The sequence below is a fragment of the Merops nubicus genome, unplaced genomic scaffold, assembly GCF_000691845.1.
Source record: "Merops nubicus isolate BGI_N331 unplaced genomic scaffold, ASM69184v1 scaffold21096, whole genome shotgun sequence".
NCBI classification, from domain to species: domain Eukaryota; kingdom Metazoa; phylum Chordata; class Aves; order Coraciiformes; family Meropidae; genus Merops; species Merops nubicus.
In genome coordinates this window covers 65,987-86,759 of record NW_008617699.1, presented here as the reverse complement: position 1 = coordinate 86,759, position 20,773 = coordinate 65,987, and the positions used below count along the sequence as shown (strand labels likewise).

Sequence of the window (20,773 nt, the reverse complement as noted above, 5' to 3'; positions counted from 1 at the left end):
TTACACACACAAATGTGTCTGTGATGACACGCTTTTGCAAACTTAATCCTTGTGCCCATTCTGGAAACAGGAGGTCTCCATAGTGACCAGGTGTTTTATCTATTTCTTGCTCTGAGGCTCCAGGGAAGGGTTTTTTTCTGCATGATGAGACTGATGGGTGACTGTCAGTCATGACAGACATGGCAGTCTGTGTCGCAAGGTACTGATTCAACTGTTACAGGATCCCTTGTAATTCTGTTAGGGGTTTGGCTGAATGTTAATTGGAGACATAGATGAATAAGGTTGTGTCATTATGATTAGTGGTCAAAACAAAAAATGTGGTTCAATTGCAGAAGAGGGGATGTAAAATGGACCTCAAAAAAGAAGTGAAATGTTACAGTGATTAGCTATGAATATATGGGAGTCAAATCTTTAAGAGCTAAGTGCTTACTATGACCTACCTGACATTTCTGGGAAGAGGAGTTTGGGCTTTACCTGGAGATGGCAGCAATTACAGACGTTTCAGTGGGAGAGGAGCTTTGATTTGCAAGTTTCTCTGTGGGGTTCGTGGAGGAAAATAGTCCACAATGTTATTTTGTCACTTGAAAATCAGAAAGTAACATAAACTAGTGGTGGTTCTCTAGTCAACTGTGTGTACGTAAAGAACAAAGAGATTCTATGTTAATTTTCTGCATTATGATTTAGATGGCATCAGATGCATAAATCCCAAATCCCAATGAATTCTAAAAACTAGAAGGCTAGAGAAGTCTTGAGATGGTGTAGCATTTCACCCTGTCCTAAGGAAGAAAGCTGGTGGAGTAACTGAAGCCAGGCTCAGGTACAACCAAATGCCCCAAAAGTAGGGGGAAATGGACTGAGCAGAGGGAAACCTCACTTTTATGCATTGCTGCTTGATGATGCTTGAGAGGTTTATCAAGCCTGTACGCTTTTACTGGAAGTCAAGAGGGCTGCAAGCTGCCACTGCATTGAGCTGTCACTTGAGCAGCTCTTGCCTCTGCTGGCCTGGTTGCTTGCCTGCAAAACAGTTATTTTGAGGGATTTCCTAGCAGCTTCCCAAGTGCTGCTAAGAAGGCAAATACAGGTTGCAATTTCAAGAGGCATCCGTTCCCCCTCAGATAGGTGTTTAGAGAGGAGTGGCACACCCTGTGTGCTGCTTCTTCCTGAAGTGCAACAGTGCAGTTCTGTGGAGAGAGCCTGGGAAGGGCACCCCAAGGATACTTGGGAAGACAGAATGGTTTCACAATTGATAGGTTTGCCTGCATGGGCTGGTTGAGATCTCTGTGAGCTGAGTCCCCTGTGTGCAGGAATCTCTGGGAGATGGTCCAGGCCTTGATGGAGAACACTGAAGCAATCTGAAAAATGTCTAGACAGTCTGTCTCAGCATCTCCTCTCCCCTCGTTTGGAGGGGAGGGAGAGCTGCCAGCCTTGTGTGATATCACTATTCAGGTCCTCCAAAGCACTTGCCAAGCACCTCCTGCAGAGAGAGGGAAATGAGGAGCTGATGTTTCAAATATAAAATAAGCAGGAGGAATATCTTCTGAGCTGGGAAAGTCTCGAACTTTCCTGTTATCTTAAAAGCAGCAGCAAAAGACAAGCTTCCCCCATCTTTCCTTCAGTAGTTGGCTGTTGTTAAGTTAAACCAGAGTAAAATATTTTAATGATGAGTGAAATTGAAAACAACAACAAAACCAAAAACAAATGAAAGGGTCTGACTCTTGTTTGAGCAAGCTGCAGGGTAACGTTCACTGAAATTCTCTCCCAGCAACTTTAAATTTCAAGCTGATGAACATTTTCCACCCCCATACTGTTCGGTTATGGAAATCAAAATAAATCATTTTTCAGGTGAATATGGTTTCCAAATAGGGTTAAATACCCGGGGGAAGGGGAAATGGGAAAAATTCCTCTTGAGTATGAAAAAAGAAAAACCCTAAAATGTTATTTTTGTTCTTGATTGGCTTTCAGACATTGATGAATGTTTACAGAATGGTCGTATATGTAATAATGGCCGATGCATAAATACCGATGGCAGTTTTCACTGTGTGTGTAATGCTGGTTTTCAAGTGGCAGCTGATGGGAAGAACTGTGAAGGTAAGACTTTTCTGAAGCTATCCTCTATCAGTAATTACAATTGCAAGAGGTTATTCACATCAATGAAAAAGGACCTCGGGGGGGGGGGGAAGGGAAGGAACAAGGAATCAAATTTCTAAATACCTTGTGCTGTATCTGGGAGGGCAAATAAACTGTTGCAGCCAGCTCTGGAGCCTTGGCTTGGCGGTCCTCAACGGGATGTCTGTCCAGCAGGAGAAATAGCACATACCACTATCACAAAATGCAGTTGCTTTGATGGGAGTAGTACATTTTAAAACAGAGAACAAGTCACATGCTGCCTGATTTTACTGTGTGTTTAACAGCATGCTTTATGGGATCTTACTGAGTGACTAGCAACGTGTTTTATGTAGATGCAGTCTGGTCTGACCCATAAAAACTGTTTTAAGAAAAATTTGTAAACATAATTGATGTGTTCCTACCTCCCAGACCTTTAGTGAAGGGGGAAAAAAGAAGAATGTTCTTTATCATGCTTCCCAAGGTCCTTGGGAGGTTTCCCAATGATCTATTCATACGTTAAAGGAATTTCAAGCACTGTTCTTAGAAACATTTTTGGCAGAATATTATCTCAGTGATTCAGCTCAAAGACTTAATGCCAAAATTCCTGGTTGGGATAGATACACAATTTTTTTTTTCAAAATCATAAATTATTTTTGTCTGACTTAGCCTGTAAGTAAAAAGAAAACACACCATGTCTAGAAGCGTAATTTCTGTCCAAGACAGCTGCAATATTAAGGAAAATAGCACGATTTCAAATATATTGTAATGTCATTATGATCCAGTGATTTTATGTGCTAGTAGTGATTCTGTTAATCCTTGGTAGAGACAGACATTTTAAGACTGTTTTTTCTGACTTTTTTAGACTCAGTTTAACACTATAAGCAGCTTTTTAAATATCTTATTAAGGAACTAAATATATTTGGACATTAATATATTTTTGAAAAAAAACTCGATTCTGATTTCTTCCTTTCCCACCAAATACAATGTACTAATAGTAATAAGAACCAGGACATCGGCAGTCTGGTAAAACATTTTTAATTCCATTGCATGAGTTGCCAGAATGTCTGTTGCATCCACTTATGAAGCAGTTTCATCTCTGGCGTTGTAATGCATTGAGTTTTGTTCCTAGGAATACTCGAGCACGCTGATCAGTAAAGACCATGGCATTGTGCCCTACCTGCCTGGAACTGTGTGTAGTCCTGTAGGTGAAACCCGTTAACAGTGCTGAGTTTTTTGGATGTCATGTCCAAAACTGATTTCATTTGTGCCAGGACAAAAAGACTAAGGGGATATAAAAGCTTGCACAAATCAAGCATAGAATTCTCTGTACTTGCCTTTTTTATTTTTTTTTTTTTTTCCCCCCGCCCCTTTTTTATGATTGTTGTGCGAGTATATGCAGGGTTCAGAGTAGCAGTGTCTGGGACCTCCACCTTTTCCTGTTTGGATCCTTCATGCTATGCCATTAGGTTGGAGGGTGAATAATGCTAGTATGAAGCTAAGATTAGTAAGTATCCTCCTGTGTGACAGTCACACTGAATGCAGGAAGGGGGTAGGTTTTATTTAAATGGAACTTGATGAAGAGAGTACCCACAGATTGCATGCTTGAGCACAGTACTGGGAATTCTCCCACATCATAAATCTTAGACTCATCCAATGAAGCTTACAAAAGTTTTCATTCCAGACACAGATGCGTACTCCTCCCCTTACAGGTGTTCTTAGTAACGTAAAATTGTCTTTACCATTCCAGATGGGAGGCTGCTTCTAACCTAGCTTCCATTTACACCAAGATTGCAAACCCTGTTCAATTACATACCGTCTCACTTTTTTACGGTTTTTAACCAACTGGCAGTTAAGCTGTCCAGTTTCTCATCTGTTTTTCATTCCCTTTGCTCTTTTTGGATGCATACTTTTATACGTTAGTGATTCGTTATTAAAAAATGGGGTGACTGCTTTGACATATCCTCTAGGACGGTGAAGTGTGTCTCATTATATGGTTCATATACCTCCGACAATTAAGAAAGAAATGAGGGTTTATGCTTTGGGTATAACTAGTTAGAGTTCTTTTACTTAAACATTATGAGCCTTATGTCTATTATGTCCATTTTCAGATATGGATGAATGCAGCATAAGGAACATATGCCTCAATGGGATGTGCATTAATGAAGATGGCAGTTTTAAATGCATTTGCAAACCAGGGTTCCAGTTAGCATCTGATGGACGCTATTGCAGAGGTGAGCACAATAAATTGCGGGTTCCCAAAGCTTGTGAGTCATATCCCTCTGGTAGCTTCGAGAATCGCCTTGTTTCCTTATAGTAATCCTTGGGGACAAGAAATACTGGGCAGAGTTCTCATTAGATATGCTTTTTTAATCTGCTAGAGTGATTTGTTGTTGTGCAAGACAGTACTCGGTCTTCTCCAGTGTTGAGCAACCGCCCTAACCAGCCAGTGGGAAATGTTCTTTGATCAAGGGCTGTGTGATCTGACCTAGTTAAACTCCAGGGTTTTTAGGCCTATGAGGTCTTGCAGTTCGGCTCTAATATATATCACTCTTTGTGGTTGGCCTTTTAAAAGTTTCTGCCTTTGGCCACCCAAATATCCTGGCTCATTGCCTTGTTTGGGTTTTTCTCCCATTCCTGCCTGGGTGTTCCTAGTCAATGCAGCATCTCTGAGGAGTTCCCAGCACCCCATGTGACTGAGATGCAGACATGAGCACCGCAGCAGGATTGGCTTTTCTGTTCGCCACGCTAGCCCAGCAATACCCCCCAAGGGAGACTCCGCAGCGCTCAGCTCACTAGCTACGTCATCAGAGTTTCCCTTTGGTCCCGTCAAGAGCTGCAAGTTTTGTGTGTATAAATCTTCATGTTTCAACGAGTTTTATAGGCACAAAGCAGAAGTCAAAATAAGGGCTTAATAGGTGCTGGGCCAAGTTACTTACAGGCTTGCTTTTGAAAAACTTTAAATCTTTTAACTCTTGGAATCAGGGTGGGAAAAATGCTTACTTACACTTTGACAAACTTTAAAAACTGTCTAACTGGATTACACAGCAGCATCTTCTTGTGGACCAAGAACAAAAGTAAATGTTTGAAAAAATAATCCAGTTTTCAGAGTTAGTGACATAAAAGGTGAATTAATTTGGATCCTGTTGCTTCTGGATCATTGTACCAGTCTTTGACCTGACCTGTGTGGTGTCTAGACTTAGACTTTTGATCCAAACTTGGCCAATAAATTCAGTAAAACATACAGAACTTCTCTTGCATTTGAGGACTTTTCCACTAGGTATGGAAAAACCTACTGAGCCTTCAGGTGGGGGAATCATGTATTTCTTATGAGCGATGACCCCAATTCCTGCTTCGTAATAGGGTTGTTTGACTGGGAGAATGAATTTTTCTTTAGTTTCTCAAATGAACAAATGTGTGGATCCATACAAGTGTCTCCTTAGTTTAGCAGCTGCTGGCTGTGTTGGCTGCAGCATTTGCACCTTTGGAGCAATCCATTCTTACCTGTTTTCCAAGTGGTATATGTGTATATGTGCTTTGCCGAAGTTTATTTTCCCAGTAGGTCTGCATGTGGGATGACAGCAAGACTTGATCTCAGAATTGGCAACGGAAGAACTTGATGCCCATCAGGCCTTGGCACATCAGCCAGTCGTGTTCTCAAAGGCAACTGGCTGCTCTCTGTGTCATTAGCAGGGATGTGACTCGCTGATACAAGCTCAGTCCAAATGCTTGTCTCGCTTTTTGCTTTGAGCATCTTTTGGTATTTTTTCTTTTTTTGCTTGTGGTTGTATGGGTGTGGGGTGTTTTTTGTTTTTGGGGTTTTTTTTTGTTTTTTTTTTAACATGAGTCTGTGCACTGAAATGCCATCCAAAACGATGGTATGAAAATTACTTCAGACGACTTAAAACCCAATGATACTCAATTCCACAGCCTCTGTTTCATGCCTCCTGGCTAAATAAGAGTATGGATACAGCCAAAGAGGGGTTTCTGGCCCTAGAGAAATGTTACTTCTGTTCATCAAAGGAAGAATATTTGAAAATTGTCCAAAATTGCAGGCAATTCAACTGATTCCTACTGAAAATTGGAACAGATCTTATAGTAAAATGAAGGATTTCTCCCACTGCTTTTCAACGCTTACAGTAAGCCCTATTCTCTGTGAATGAGCATTACATGTTAAAATTGCTATTGGGTCAAAATCAAACCAGATTTTGAGACCTTGACACCCAAATTACACTTTTTTCCCAACTTTATATTTGTCTTCTTTCTTTCACTTGCGTAAAGTATCATGAAATAATTCCTTGGAATGTAGTGGCTAGAGAGAGCACAACTCTCCGGTAAATGTCTCCGGTTAGTAAGAATGTAAAAGCTTGATCTTTAATAACATCTTTTCATGTACATTTTAATGTTTATTCTTATTGAGTCCTTTCTGTACACATCACATGTACAGAACAAATAACTTCTGTCCTATAGAAGAGTTAGCCTTTGAAGCACTCACTGTTCACACTGCATAACCTGAATTTGTTTGTGAAGTGAATGCATTAAGTTCTTACACAAGCTTAAACTCCAAGCTCATGGTTACACATGCAGTGAGTGCTCATGCGCTTTGAGAATGTGTGTATGCACAAACTGACATTTCTGCAGCAAGTTGGCTACCTGCCTGAGCATTTTTGATATGGAATTGAACATATGTTTTTGCCAAACTCTTTAGGGGGTTGACAAAGGGGTATAAGAATTGCGGTGTGCAACACATTGCTCCTATAAACATCTCATTTGGTGTGCTCTAAACTGAATTTTGAACTAATTAAGAAGAATTTCTAGCCCAAAGTTGAGGATACTATATTTCACACTTACTTATATGTAATTGGAATTTAAGTATAAGTACAGGGCATATGCTTGGCCGTCTGGTCAAAAATTCCACTCGGGCTTTATGAAGTAACATGCCAAAAAAGAATGTTACACTGTAGTCCTGTGTATTCCCTGTAACGCAAGACATACTAAACTTACTATTAGCTTCTTTCCCTGATGATTTCTTGGTGATTTTTCAGAAATGCTTACATCAGACAAGCATAGGTTTAAAGCATTATTTCTGCTACATACATTGTTTTGTCTTTAGATCAAGCAGGAATTCCCCAAACTGAAAGCCATTGCAAGGCAACTGAAAGTGGCAGTTTAATAGTCTGACTAACTTTTTCCTGGTTAAAATTAGAGGACTTAAACTGAGCAAGCTAAGCAGAAAAGGCAAAAACTGATTGGACAAAGAGAATGAGTCCATTAGGTGGATTTCCAGAACCAGGTTGAGGTATTCTGGCAAAAGTTAGGAAAATGAGTGTTTCTGAAGTTGTCCAAATAGCAACTTTTACCACAGAAGACAGCAGAACCTTGTCATGGTTAGAAATTTGGACTTTATGCCTGCATGTGCAGTTGATTTACTGGGTGGAATCGCAGCTCCGGTAAAAGCAGGGACTTTTTACTCCATCCTTACTGCAGCCAGGTCTTCAGCTGATCTGTGCAATTCTGAGGGACCCACTTTACCTTTCTCTTAAGACATCTGTAACAGTGTTTTCAACACATTTGTATACCTGAGCAAAAGAAAATGAATTGCATGTTTTACCCCTTACTAACTTACAAAATCTTTTCTGAAAGTGAGCTACAGTAAAGGGGGGGGAAAAAAACCTTTGCCATTCTGTTTCTATAAGTAACTTTAATAAAGGAAAGGTTGTGGGTTGTGTTTGTTTGGGTTTTTTGGGGGGGTGGGCCAGCTTGCATCTGTCAAAGGATTTCAGTGTTGTCTGACAAAATAACTATCTACCCAGTTAAATAGTATGAGGACATTTTGAAATCCCAACCCTGTTTTTACTTACACTGAGTAAGGACTAAATTTAAAGTGGGAAAAGCATTTAAGATTTGTCTGAAACAGAACAAAAGATTGCAGGATGAAGTAGGAATTAATTGAGCCCGTGTACTTAAATATAACTTCTATTTTAAAATGCAGTTTGAAAAAGGAATCTTGGATCATGCAAGCCATGTTTTATGCCAAACAACACAAACTAAGTAAAACACAGAGGTGTTTCACTCTCAATTTGCCCTTTTAAGGTCAGAAAAAAGGAAATTGTCACACATGCTGTCTTCTGTATATATTACAGAGAGTTGTTATGAAGTGATTATTTTATAAAGGTTATACATACTTCCAAACAATATTTTGAACACTCCTTTTCTTCATCACTTACAAAATAATGACATTCTATGTGTCTTGAGAATGATCTTACTCTTCACAGGGTATGCAGCTTATGTAATTTTTTTACTAATTTAACATCCTTTTGTAATAGCCTGATACTATAAGGCTTCATTCTTGTATTTTGTTGCTAAAGGCCTTATTGTTCAATGCGCTATTGTTGGGCAAAGGCGGTAGCTTGTGCTCAAATCATTAACAAATTCCTTTCAAGAGAGGAGTGCTGTCTGTCCATTGAAGGTTTATAAAATGGACTGTAATGAGCATCTGATAAGAAAACCCAATTGTCATGTAGATCACGATAGAGACACTACATGTAGGCAGAGTTTGACTGGAGATTCTGATGTGCTTCCAAAAACCGAACCCACAGCAGGAGGAAGGGAAATTCTGTGATGGCCATTTGATGGCACCTTGTAGCAGGGATGAAAGATTCAATTTGCTATCTGGGCAGATTTCTTGCACCGTGACCAAATGGTTACCATGGAAAGGGAATGTCCCATTATGTACTACAGTAGTCCTTTGTCTTAGCAATTGCAGCTTCCTCCTTCCTCTGATTATGTTTTTGCCTGAATGACCCTTAAATCTGACTATGCACTTCTTGAGAACAAGTTAGGAAAATGTAGCCTCTTTTTGCTCTCCTTGGAGAGTGAATTGTTTTGTTTATTTCCCCTGAATTTTGCATTTCCTTCTTCCATTTCACAGAATTAACAAAACCTTTACAGGGACTAGTTTCCAATTGCACTTCATATTTTTCTATAGGATGCACTGGAAATAGGCTTCACAAATGCAAGTTTCAGCCAGGCATTGAACAGTATGTGATTTAATGTCTAATAAACCCCGTTCTGTTCTCCAACAGACATCGATGAGTGTGAGACAGCTGGAATATGCATGAACGGGCGCTGCGTGAACACTGATGGCTCTTTCAGATGTGAATGCTTCCCCGGCCTTGCGGTAGGACTGGACGGACGCGTGTGTGTCGGTAAGACCAGCTTGACCTGCGGGGAGTCACAGTTAACCAGGCTTAAGGCATCAGTACTAGACTGATGGGTGGACCAAGTTTGAACATAGGATTTGCTATTTTTTCAAGGATTGGCAGGTGGTAGTTACAGTGGATAATAACAGCTCTGGGACATTTACTGTAATAGCCCATTTTTAAGAGGAAAAAATGTGTGGGCAAAATCAGGTCAGGTAGACTTTACGGTGTAGTGCTGTTGGAGACGAGTAGTGCCATATTGGTTTTGCATGGGTGAGAATTTGCTCCATTTCTGTCTGAAAAATTACTCATTTGTCACTAAGCTTAAAGATTTAAATACTCTTTCACCTGTTTTTAAAGTGGGACATACCAGTTTTTCTACTTCTACCCGCTTCTCTACGAGCAAAAGATGTTTGAGGTGCTCGATTTTAAAATTCTGCTGTGTCTGTCAGCTATTTCGGACCAGTTTTTAAAAAGCAAAAAATGTCACTCCTCGACCTGAAGAGATAAATATTTTAAATCTTTTGCACTGAAATAACATTACTGATTTTTCCTTTGGTTTTTACAAGCAAAGAAAGATTTTTTTTTTTTTTTTTTTTAACAACAGAATATTTTGTGATCTTCTCCTTATGCAAGTTTTTATTTGTCTTTCATTCTGCCTATTTCAGGTATAAAATGAAAACAAAAGCTTTAATATGGCCTCAGTGGGTTTAATCCAGGATTTTGCACCAGTGGTGATGATCGATCAGAGACAGCTATTGAGGTTGGGAGGGGGAGAGAAAATACTACTTGTTAAGATCAAATCACTGCTCTAGCTCTGAGAACAAAGTAAACAGTACTGAGGGTTTTTTTGAAGGTTTTGATATATACTTGGTTCTAGTTCTGAGATCCTGCCACTGGGCTGGTGAAGTTAAAAGTGAGTAATGTCCCTGTCACATAGCAGAGACTGTCCCTTTTCCCCATGGCTAAGTATTGATTGTTCTCCAAGTAGTTCAGTAACATATATTAAGTCATTAAATGCAGTAAATAGTTTGTATGTCTGAACTCTTAGGAGCGTGAGGAAGAGGAATTTGCTCTCCTGAGCAGGTGGGTGAAAAGTATAGGGAAATGGTGAAAGATATTTTGTTTTGACAGCTATTTTACAGTGTTTATGACACCCAAGCTACCTTTAATACTTGTAATTTATGGCAGCATAGTTGGCTATGGTAGGATTAAGAGGTATTTCTTTCCTCAGATACACATATGCGAAGCACATGCTATGGTGGCTACAAGAGAGGACAATGTGTGAGACCACTGACTGGTGCAGTTACAAAATCAGAGTGCTGTTGTGCCAGCACTGACTACGCCTTTGGGGAGCCTTGTCAGCCCTGCCCAGCACAAAATTCAGGTATGGTGTCTTTACTGGTACGTATTCTAACCTAAGCTTTGTGTTGCCAAACTATTTTTAGAAAGGCAAAATACAGTTTTGTATTAGCTTTGCATCCTAAATCAGAAGGGTTAGATTGTCATATGACATACCCTGTGTTTTGAGCAATCTACTGTTTTGCATATTGGAAGAGCCCAGAAGAGAATTTTTTGAGGCAACAGTAAATGCCAATATCTGGGTCCAGCATTGTTACACTCATTAAAACAGATTTTCAAACAACATACTATTTCGATAGAGGTGGGTAACAAAACAGACAATATTGCACTCAAGCTACTCATGGAAATGTCTTGAGTAATTGATATGTTCAAATCTTTATGCACACCTGTCAGTCAGATGTTTGCAGTCTGAATTATATATCTAATGCAAAAAGAAAATTGCCATTCTAGACCAAAGGTTTTGCTGATGCATGTCCAGAAAATTATCATGATATGTGTCTGCTCTCACATGCAGCCATAGTGATTATCTGATTCAAGCAGGGGTACGTATTAATCTGCTAGTTGTGATAGTACTGGGAGATGTGTTTCATATGATTTTCCTTAAAGAGAAGACAGCTGATTCCATAAATATTTTCAGTGTTTATTAATTTTAGCAGTGTAATTACTTGGGCTGTTACTGAAGTGAAAGTATATTGAAAAGTGCCCACCTATATGGCAAAAACTACATGTCTGATCTGGCTGTCAGTTTATTCTGTTAATTGTTCTGACCTCAAAAGAACTTGAACTCAGTGGTAATTGGTACATTTCAGATACTTTGATACATATTTTACTTGTTTATTTTTCCAAGATAAGAGATCCTTGATTTGCTATGAATTCCTGAAGACCCTCCTGCTAAACAGAGTTAAATATGGGCTAGATTTATTAGGAAAACCTTTTCTATTTCCTGATTGCTTTGGATGTGTACCTGGAGCAAGGGCTTGGGCATATGAGTTCTGGAGAATCTTGCTGTGAATGTGTCATGGTTCCTTTGTGTAGGAGGGCCAGCATGAAGTTTATGTCTATTCTTAAATGCCTGAGTTCACGATGTGAACTTTTTATTCGTCCATCTACATGGAGCAGGTGTAGACCTTGAACCTGCTAAAATGTTTCACAGGTTCAGAACACTGTGAGGCTATTGATGTTTTTATAATAATTCAGAGGCATGTTATTTCATTCAGATAATTAATTGGCATATTGTAAATGATGATACTGAAAGCAATGAGCTAAGACTATTCCAGTAAGTAATTTAATATTTTTCCAGCTGAATATCAGGCCCTGTGCAGCAGTGGGACTGGCATGACTGCAGGAGGAAATGGTAAGATCACCTAATATAATTCAAACTGTAACAGTTCTGGCTAAAAGTGTTACCTAGATATCCATGACTGGTTAGACATGGTGGTGGGGATGATGGCAGGAAAGAATAGGAGGAAGGCTTCTTCAGATGGCTGTTTACAACACGTGAGGGAGAAATGCATGGAGCGTGCCATGTCACCAGTGTGCCCTCTCTGATTTATGCCATGGAATGTATGTGAGTGCTGATATAAAGTAGCATAAAATTTGTGAGAAGGGTTACTACCTGTGTGACTTAGAAACATATATTTAAGTCATATTTGCATATTTCAGCTGAAATTATCCTGAAGGATAAAGCCATGTTAGACATTGAGCTTCCTCACATGCTTTCATTTGTCAAAAGTGCCGGGTTAATTACAGAGAAGGAGCAAATGATTACGGTAAAAGATTTGTAGTCCTAGAGCCGTGAAAGTCCAAACTATTATGTCAGCCAGTGTGTACTAGTAGATATGCTGGCAGTAGAGGGGGAAAAGCATTCAGTAGGGAGGGATGTTCATGCTTTGGACAGTGATACCATCTGGAAATGCTATGAATCAGGAGATACAGGTGGTATTAGAACCTGTGCCTCTCTCAGTGTAGGACCCCAGTTTAATACTGCAGTTCTTATCTATGGTTGCAAATCTCTCTAATGGCTGTGGGCTAGAGATGGTCTTAAGTCAGCATGAAAGGAGTCCCTTTGTCTGTTGAGTATGAATATTTAGGTGTGAATTTGCTAATCAGAACTACATGGTTACAAAAATGGAGCAGCCCATGCTAGTGGTATAGAGAAATATGTCTTTTTGTATCTTGGAGAATTAACACCCACACCCCCACAAAAACTGACTCTTTGTTTGGTTTTGTGTTTGTTGTTTTGTTTGGTTTTGGGGTTTTTTTCAACCTTTTTGCAGATATTAATGAGTGCTTACTGGATACTGATCTCTGTCCAAATGGAAGGTGTGAGAATCTGCATGGAACATACAAATGTATTTGCGACCCTGGATACGAAGTGGATTCAACAGGGAAAAACTGCATTGGTATGAAATGTCCCGTTTTTCATTTTGAAGTTTGATGCTTGTTTTTGTCCTCATTCATCTTTTTTTCAAGTGTTGCATCAGATCCACTAGCTGTTCTTCTGATAATTCTGGATGTTTCTGCTGAACTCATGTTTTAACTTCAGTGCTTTGCAAGGCTCATAAAATCCTCCACTATGGGGCTGTAAGGAACCATTGCCATCAATGACTCAAATTGCTGGCAGTCAGGCAATGAACGTCCAGTTCAGTCAAGTCCACTGAACATGCACACTGCAGTACCAGTGTTTCTCAAAATCAGAAGAATCCAGATCCTGCAATTGCAGCGCACCACAGGAGGGATCTGGGACCACCAGTGTGTGAGGTGCCTCTAAGAGCTGGGGATTTAAGTAAAACTCTCAACTGACCATAAGATAAGCCTCCCATATGCTACAGGGAGGATTAAATGGTTTCTCCCACCTCTGACTTTGGGGAAAATTCCCTTTCAACTTTCAGACAGTTGGTTTAACAATGTTAAGTATACTGGCCAGACACAGGAAAATTTATTGTCATTTGAAGCACCAACAGAATCTGATGGCGTAGTGTCTCTAGCTAGGGCTGATTTCCTGGGCTGTACAAGTGAAAAAAAATCTGAAGACAATTTTTTCATTACAGAAAAGATGAAATAAGTTTTTCTTGCTCCTTAGAGGTGACCAGTAGAAACACTGTGGTATGAGATAAAAAGAGTTGAGATAAGTAACGGTGCAGTCTCTCCTCACACTGTCTGGGATGTAAAACAAAGCCACATCAGATGCCTGCAAACTCCTGTTACAAATTTTAATTCTGGCAATTCTCATGTTCTGCTACATGGTCCCATCAAAAGACCATAACTTAAAACCCTTTAGATTCCTTTCTTCCAGTCCTGCACTGGTGCACAGTTCCAGACCTCCTTTGAATAACTGATTAGAAATATCTTCTGGTTTCCTGTTAAAATTTATTTGTGCCCATCTTATTACCAGCTGATGTTGTACAAATATTATCCTTTTACTTAGCACCATATCAGCACTTATCCCCAAAGTATTTATAAAGATTCATCATATCCTTTCTCAAACTCTGTTGGATAAACTGTCCAAATCCATACTTTCAGGCTTCTCATAAAAGCAGAGGCTCCAGCCGTCTCTTGAACGTGACTGGTCTGACCAGTATAGAGTGTTCTGATGAGGTATGACCAGTGCCTTGTATAGTGGTGCCAGCAATTCTTCATTGTCCCTAGGAATATCCTGCCTAAACTGATTCTAGGAGTGCATTAGGCTTTTCTCAAATACGTGTTATACTTCGGTATCAAAGTCAATCTCTCACTGGGAGTTACATCCAGAGTTTTTTTGATAGCATTCAGTTGATGAGGTCTGGCTTGTAGCATGTTATTGTTATTGGTCCCTAATTGCAAGGTTTTGCATGCTGGTAATAATGTTTCTTCATTCACATTGTCAAGTTCAATTTAGTCTTGCATGATTCTCTGAACTGATAATAACTTCCACCTAAAGTGTTGCCCACAGTTTTTGATCCCATTGATTTTTTATTTTTGTATTGCAATTAGTATTTTATAGGACCAATCCTAAGACTAATCTCTGAAAGGCATTGCTGATATCCTCTCTCCATTGCGATTACTCCCTTTTTTAGTATACCCTGCTGTACTCTCTCTTTCAGCCAACTCTGGAACCATGTTAAAGTTCTTAAATTCCATTCTGTTATCTCCGTCTTACATAACAATTTTATTTGGGTTCTATATTCTCTACTTAAACCTAAATAGGTGAAGTCATCTGTGTTATCCCAGTCTAAACTATCCACTATCTTATTTAAAAAAAAAAAAAAAAAAAAAAAGAGTTCATCTTTCTTTGATAAAAGTGATGCTGTAATTCATCCCATTTTCTTTGGCTTTAATTATCCATGTCCCATTTCAGTGTCTGCCCATAGCTTATGGCATCCCTTCTCTTCTCCCCATCCATTTGAGTTTTCCAGCTGCTCCCCAGCCCACCCTGTTGCAGCCCACATCCATGCTCCATCACAGCTGTTTCCCATTCTTCCATAACGTTCCACCTGGCCCTCTCTCAATTTTTTCTGAACTCCTGTGAAGCTTCCCACATGGGCTGTTTTATTCTGTAAATCTCCCTGTTTTTCCTAGCACTACTGCTGTTCCCAGCTGCTGAACTGACCCTTTGAGTCTTCCCAACTTCTCTCAACACTTTTTGAGGCCTCTCTGACTTAGCCAGTTGTTCCTGTCTGCTCTCAGAGTCTCTCCTGGTCTTCACCTGCCGTTCATGGCCCATTGCCACCTTCTTGCAACTTCTCTCAAATGACCACAGCTCTTCCAAAGATTTCCTAAGGGCACTAGTGCTAGCAATTCTCTTTAAATTTTTCATCTCTGAAGCAAGTGTAGATTTGCACTGGCCTTGTTAACCATAATATCTAAGACAGTTCAGAGCCAGCCTGGAAAAAACAGTGACTTACAGACCAGAATGACCAGCAGACATTTCCAAACCAATCCTCTGCTTTCTTTCATGACTGTGGGGGCTGCTGTGCAGGGAATCAGAGACTGCATAGACCTATTCCACAATATAGGCAAGATAAAAGTGTGATTCTCAGCTTTATTTTTAACCATGGTTTGGCTGTCACATATTATGAATATGTGTAGAAAGGAAGTATGAGCTTTTATATAAACAAAGCAGCCTGCTAAAGAATAAAGCTCAGGAGAAATTCAGCAAAAATATGCAGAGAATGGTGTCATGTGGTTTTACCCCCAACCCCACCCTCCACCCCCTCCATTTAAAAAATGAAATTAAAGTGTTATTTGTTTCTTTAGGTAATATTTGTGTGGTTCAAATTCACATAACTATTATTTTTCCCATCATTTTAATGATAGCTTTCATAAAGAAGAAAGGTGCAGTAAATGGGATCTTTAATGTTAGCTTGAGTAGTCATTTCCACTTGAAATAATTCCAAGCCTGTTGTCTACTAAAAGAATCTAGAAATCTTTTTAGTGTCTTTGAAAAACAGTCCAAGTCATATATTCTTTTTCTCTTTTCCCCTTTTTTCTCCTTGTTCTCTCCATATACACAAAATCAAATGAAATGTGGCTCTTGGGAGGGAAAGTGTGTCCTGGCTTTTATTCCAGAAAAGTTTTCCATCTTAAAAAGTTCTTGATTTTTATTATAGACATTGATGAATGTGCACTGAACATGCTGCTTTGTGACAACGGGCAATGCAGAAATACCCCTGGAAGTTTCACCTGCACCTGCCCAAAAGGATTTGTATACACTCCTGACCTAAAGACATGTGAAGGTAATTGGTAAAACTCCATTTCATCCTATTTTATTCATTTAGATTGTTCTCATATTGTGCCAGAAGTATTTTGAAACTTGATGATAATGTATAGAGCTAAAAAAAAAAAAATATGGGGAAGGAGGGGAGAATAAGGAAATAAGGAGAGACAAGACTAAAATGAGAGTGTTCAATAACCTCATGGAATAGACTGTATTTGGTCTGTACTAGCACCCTCCTTATGGACTAATACCACTGGGCCCACACTGTGCCAAGGTTGAGAAAAACCTGAGAAGAACCAAGGTTTGCAAATCTGTTGTCTTGTGTGGAGAACAGACCCAGATGGCTTCTAGTCTGAACCACTTTTGAGCCCCAGGCAGGATGTATATCAGATCGCTTAAACAACATAGTCCATCACCACAGAGCAGGGCAATAGCTGGATATCACTGAAAAAATGAGATGCCTCTTCCAAGTTCAATATTTTAATGTTCTGACATGTTAGTGTGTCTTTAGGACACTGGCATCATTACTTTATTGTGAAGAGGTCCCTAACAGGAAAACAAGATGTCGGGAAAACTGGTCATGAGGAAAGCTTCTTCCATGTTTCCCCCAGCTGAAAAGGGCCATATATGTTTTTGTTAATGCTTCCTGTCACTAACGGCAGTGTGTTTCTCTTCTAGATATTGATGAGTGTGAATCTAACCCCTGTGTTAATGGGGTATGCAAAAACACACCAGGCTCTTTCGTTTGTGAATGTTCCCCTGAAAGTACTTTGGATACAACCGGAACCATCTGCATAGGTATTTATTCTTCTGAAGATTTTCTGTTTGCTTGTTGAAAATGTCCACTGACATACAAACATTGTATACAGAGTTTAGAAAATATTTTAAATTAACTTGTGTAAATAAATTTAGTGGAAAACGTGACATAAACAATGTTATGAAGTGTTTTCACCATTGCTCTGGGTACATATATAGTGTGACTAGCACTTGGGAGGATGGTGTGCTTCCACGTCAAATGCGAAAGAAAGATGAATTTTTTTTTTTTTAACAAATACAGAAATGCTAAGACTACCTCTTCAGGATTATGCTCACAAACTTAATTGCTCCTGCGCAAGGGGTGAACATGTTCTTGTGAAGATCTGCTCTCTGGAAATGCCAATTTTCTGTTTGAGATGGAGCATATGTAAATTGTGTGCAGTCCAGAGGCACTCAAGAGCAGCCACGGACAATGCTATGACTTGGATACTCAGTGGACTCCTGATTTCTTCCCTTGCCTGTTCTGGAGGGACAGTAATTTATAGTTGTTGCCTAGTCACTGGGGAAAACGGTGGCACTACAGCTCTGATCCTTAGCTCTCTCCTGCCTCCCCCTGTATGGGTAGATCAGATATCCAGACTGGGGGATATGATTAATGGAAGATCAAGAAAGGGTTCATATCTACCTTCTTCTGCATATGCCTCTAATCCGAGTCATAATAAATGCAGTGACTCAAATCTTGAGCAGTGTTGAGATATTCCCTGTTAAGGTCAATAAGCATAAACTAGGATTTGCAAGAGCTCTGTGCTGAGGTGATCTCAGGCTACAGTCCAGCATAGGGAAGGATAAGTTAAGAGCTGTTAAAATAAATAAATTCAGATCTGATGTGGTGAGTTGTAATGAAAGGATGATTCTTTTTCATGGTTAAATTCTAATGTGTTTCCAAATATATGAATGTATAATGCTAAACAATCGGCATGACAATACACTGTTGTTTTTTTTTTTCCCAAACAGAAACTGTTAAAGGTACTTGTTGGCAGAACATGGTGGATGGAAGATGTGAAATAAATATCAACGGAGCAACTCTGAAGTCCCAGTGCTGTTCCTCACTAGGTGCTGCCTGGGGAAGCCCATGTACACCATGTGAACGAGGTAATGCTGTTCATTTTCCTCAGGAACCAAGGATTTTTCTTATTTTGAGGTTGGTCCAGATTATTGTCATGGAAGATTGGGCACAGGCTAGACAAGTAACTTTACTTGTTCTTTTATTAAGCACTCATTTCTTATTCGGCCTGAAAAAGAGAAGTCTTAATATTTGAGAGGTAGCATGCAGATAGAGAAGGTTATAACTCTGGATCGTCTAGTAAACATTTTACAAGTTTAAATTCTGAAGGGAAGGGACCACACCTACACTCTGTAACTTGCAACATTACTTTCGCATATTTTGTCATAATTAGTGATCTGGAGTTCCTAATGATGTAGCAATAGATGCATGTTCCCCAGAGCTCCCAAGAAAATGTTTGCAACAAATGGATATTTGGTGTGGTAATGGAGGGAGGAGAGGGAGTAGCCCTTGTTATTATACTCTGTAGATTAACTGAGGGCTTAGAGAATCATACGTTTGATCAAGAAATGGTTTGAGGTCTCTGCATATTCACTTGATAATCAGACTGAACTGTGGGATGAGCTGGGAAGCCAGAGATGAGCTGATGAATGCAGAAATGTGTGTGGGTTGTCATTTCTATATGCTGAAAGCCGTTTGCTCAGATCTTTAGTTAAATTCATCCCGTATATCTTAGCAGAATTCATCCTCATCCATCCATGGTAAATACAACCATAATGTGCTGTGATCAAGTTAAATGAATTAATTGATTTGAACGAAGCGAGAATCGTATAACCACTTTGGGGTTAGCTAGCACACATGGGAAGGGAAAGAGGATAATGGCTGACATTCTATACAGTTTATGTAGTTTCCCTATCTTATTATCTCTTTATTAGCTCAGAAAATACTGAGATACTGTCTAAGCACTCAGACTTCTCATAGCAATAAACTGTAGATAATATCTCACATGATCAGTTTTGCACAATAGGTTAATGGTGAGTTTTGGACTGTAGTGTTCTAAAAGTTTTCTTTTGTTTGTTTTACAGACCCAATATGTCAAAAGGGATATTCAAGAATAAGAGGAACATTGTGTGAAGGTATTTATTGTTGCCTTAACACAAATCAGAGCTTGAATAAAAAATTGCAAGTGTTTTGATTTAAGTGGCTAATTTACCATAGAGAAACACTGTGCCAAATTCTTACCTCTTGTAGTTCCATTGACTTCATTAGAGTTGTGTCAGGGATGAATTTGGTTTCAGTTTGTTTAACATTCCTACATACTCAAAGTTTATCTCAAAGTACACACATGCAAATATAGTGTCTACCAGTAGAAAGAGACAGTTCTCTCTCTTCAGATACTGTTAACTGAGTAACCTATTTGGACAAAGTTTGCATCTTACATATTTTAAAAAGCATTATTGATACAGTGGTATGATTGCTGTGCTTTTGAGAAAGAATGTTCTAAGGCTGTATTTTCCATTAATATTTTTAGGGTTTGTTTGTTTATGGGTATGGGTTAGTTTTGTTTTGTTTTTCCCTCTTAACCTTGGCTTTCTTCCATGCAACATAGTATGGAATCAAACCCATTCAAAAGCATAGTTTAATTTTCTTATTAATAATTATTTAAAAGGCATCAGGACACAGTTAAACATTGGTTAAAGAAAAGGTTAAAATTTTTTATGTGTAGCTTTTTCCTTGGTATGAGATGACTCTACTATTCTGTGAGAATTGAAGGTCCCACCCTGTTTCATCTTCATTTGAATTGATTTGAACCCCTGGAAAAGTATTGCATATTTCCATAATATGCAGAAGCTCAGAGAGTCTCAAACTACTGTGGGTCATGCTGACTGACAACATCTGACATGACACTGCAGTTAAAATATTTTTTTAAAAATTACTCCCATATGTAGCTTCCATAAAGAAACGGGTTTTTTTTCCCTTACCAAAAAAAAAAAAAAAAAAAAAAGAGGAACACCCTTGCACATATTCTTTGCTTTCCAAATGATGACTGAATACCTTGGCACGTCTGTGCTGCAGACCCACTGTACATAACTTATCTGACCTCAGCAACACTTTCTGGAGTGTGTAAGTGAAAGAGAAAGAACAAAAAAAAGTGACCCCACCTATCTCTCTTCACAAGGAAAGTCTTAGAACATTTTCAACACTGCTAGGATGGAAAGTTTATCCTTCCAAGATGCAGACATAACTGTTTTCAGCATTTTTTTTACCGGCGTTTTGGATTACATCTATTACATGCTTTAATCTTTCTCATTTCAGTGGGACCTGGATAGCCCCAGAGTTTTCAGGGTAGTTTCCTCTGCTTTTAACATACCAAAGCTGTGTTTGGGTTTCAACCAATGTAAGCATTTTTCAAGACAGGGGAAGATCTCTAGGAAATTTACTGGCAAGTTTGAGACAGGACAAGGGAGTAAGTTCAGTTCCCAAAAGGTGATACTCAGTTCTCCCATACACAGCCCATGTAAAATGAGTAATGGACCTTGTGCAAGGAAATAAGCAAACTAAATTGGCAGTGTTCCTCCAGTTTACAAGTGA

General features: G+C 39.2%; 1 protein-coding gene across 1 annotated transcript in view; it reads left to right on the top strand.

Annotated features, from left to right (window-relative positions):
• The window catches only part of FBN1 (fibrillin 1), a 140,476-nt gene that overhangs the window by 59,876 nt on the left and 59,827 nt on the right, over window positions 1-20,773 (top strand). The window contains exons 12-21 of the mRNA XM_008943229.1: window positions 1,963-2,088; window positions 4,215-4,337; window positions 9,189-9,311; window positions 10,540-10,692; window positions 11,968-12,021; window positions 12,944-13,069; window positions 16,256-16,381; window positions 17,041-17,160; window positions 18,133-18,270; window positions 19,267-19,317. Of these exons, the coding sequence (XP_008941477.1) occupies window positions 1,963-2,088; window positions 4,215-4,337; window positions 9,189-9,311; window positions 10,540-10,692; window positions 11,968-12,021; window positions 12,944-13,069; window positions 16,256-16,381; window positions 17,041-17,160; window positions 18,133-18,270; window positions 19,267-19,317 (1,140 nt within the window). The remainder of the gene's footprint in view (window positions 1-1,962; window positions 2,089-4,214; window positions 4,338-9,188; window positions 9,312-10,539; window positions 10,693-11,967; window positions 12,022-12,943; window positions 13,070-16,255; window positions 16,382-17,040; window positions 17,161-18,132; window positions 18,271-19,266; window positions 19,318-20,773) is intronic.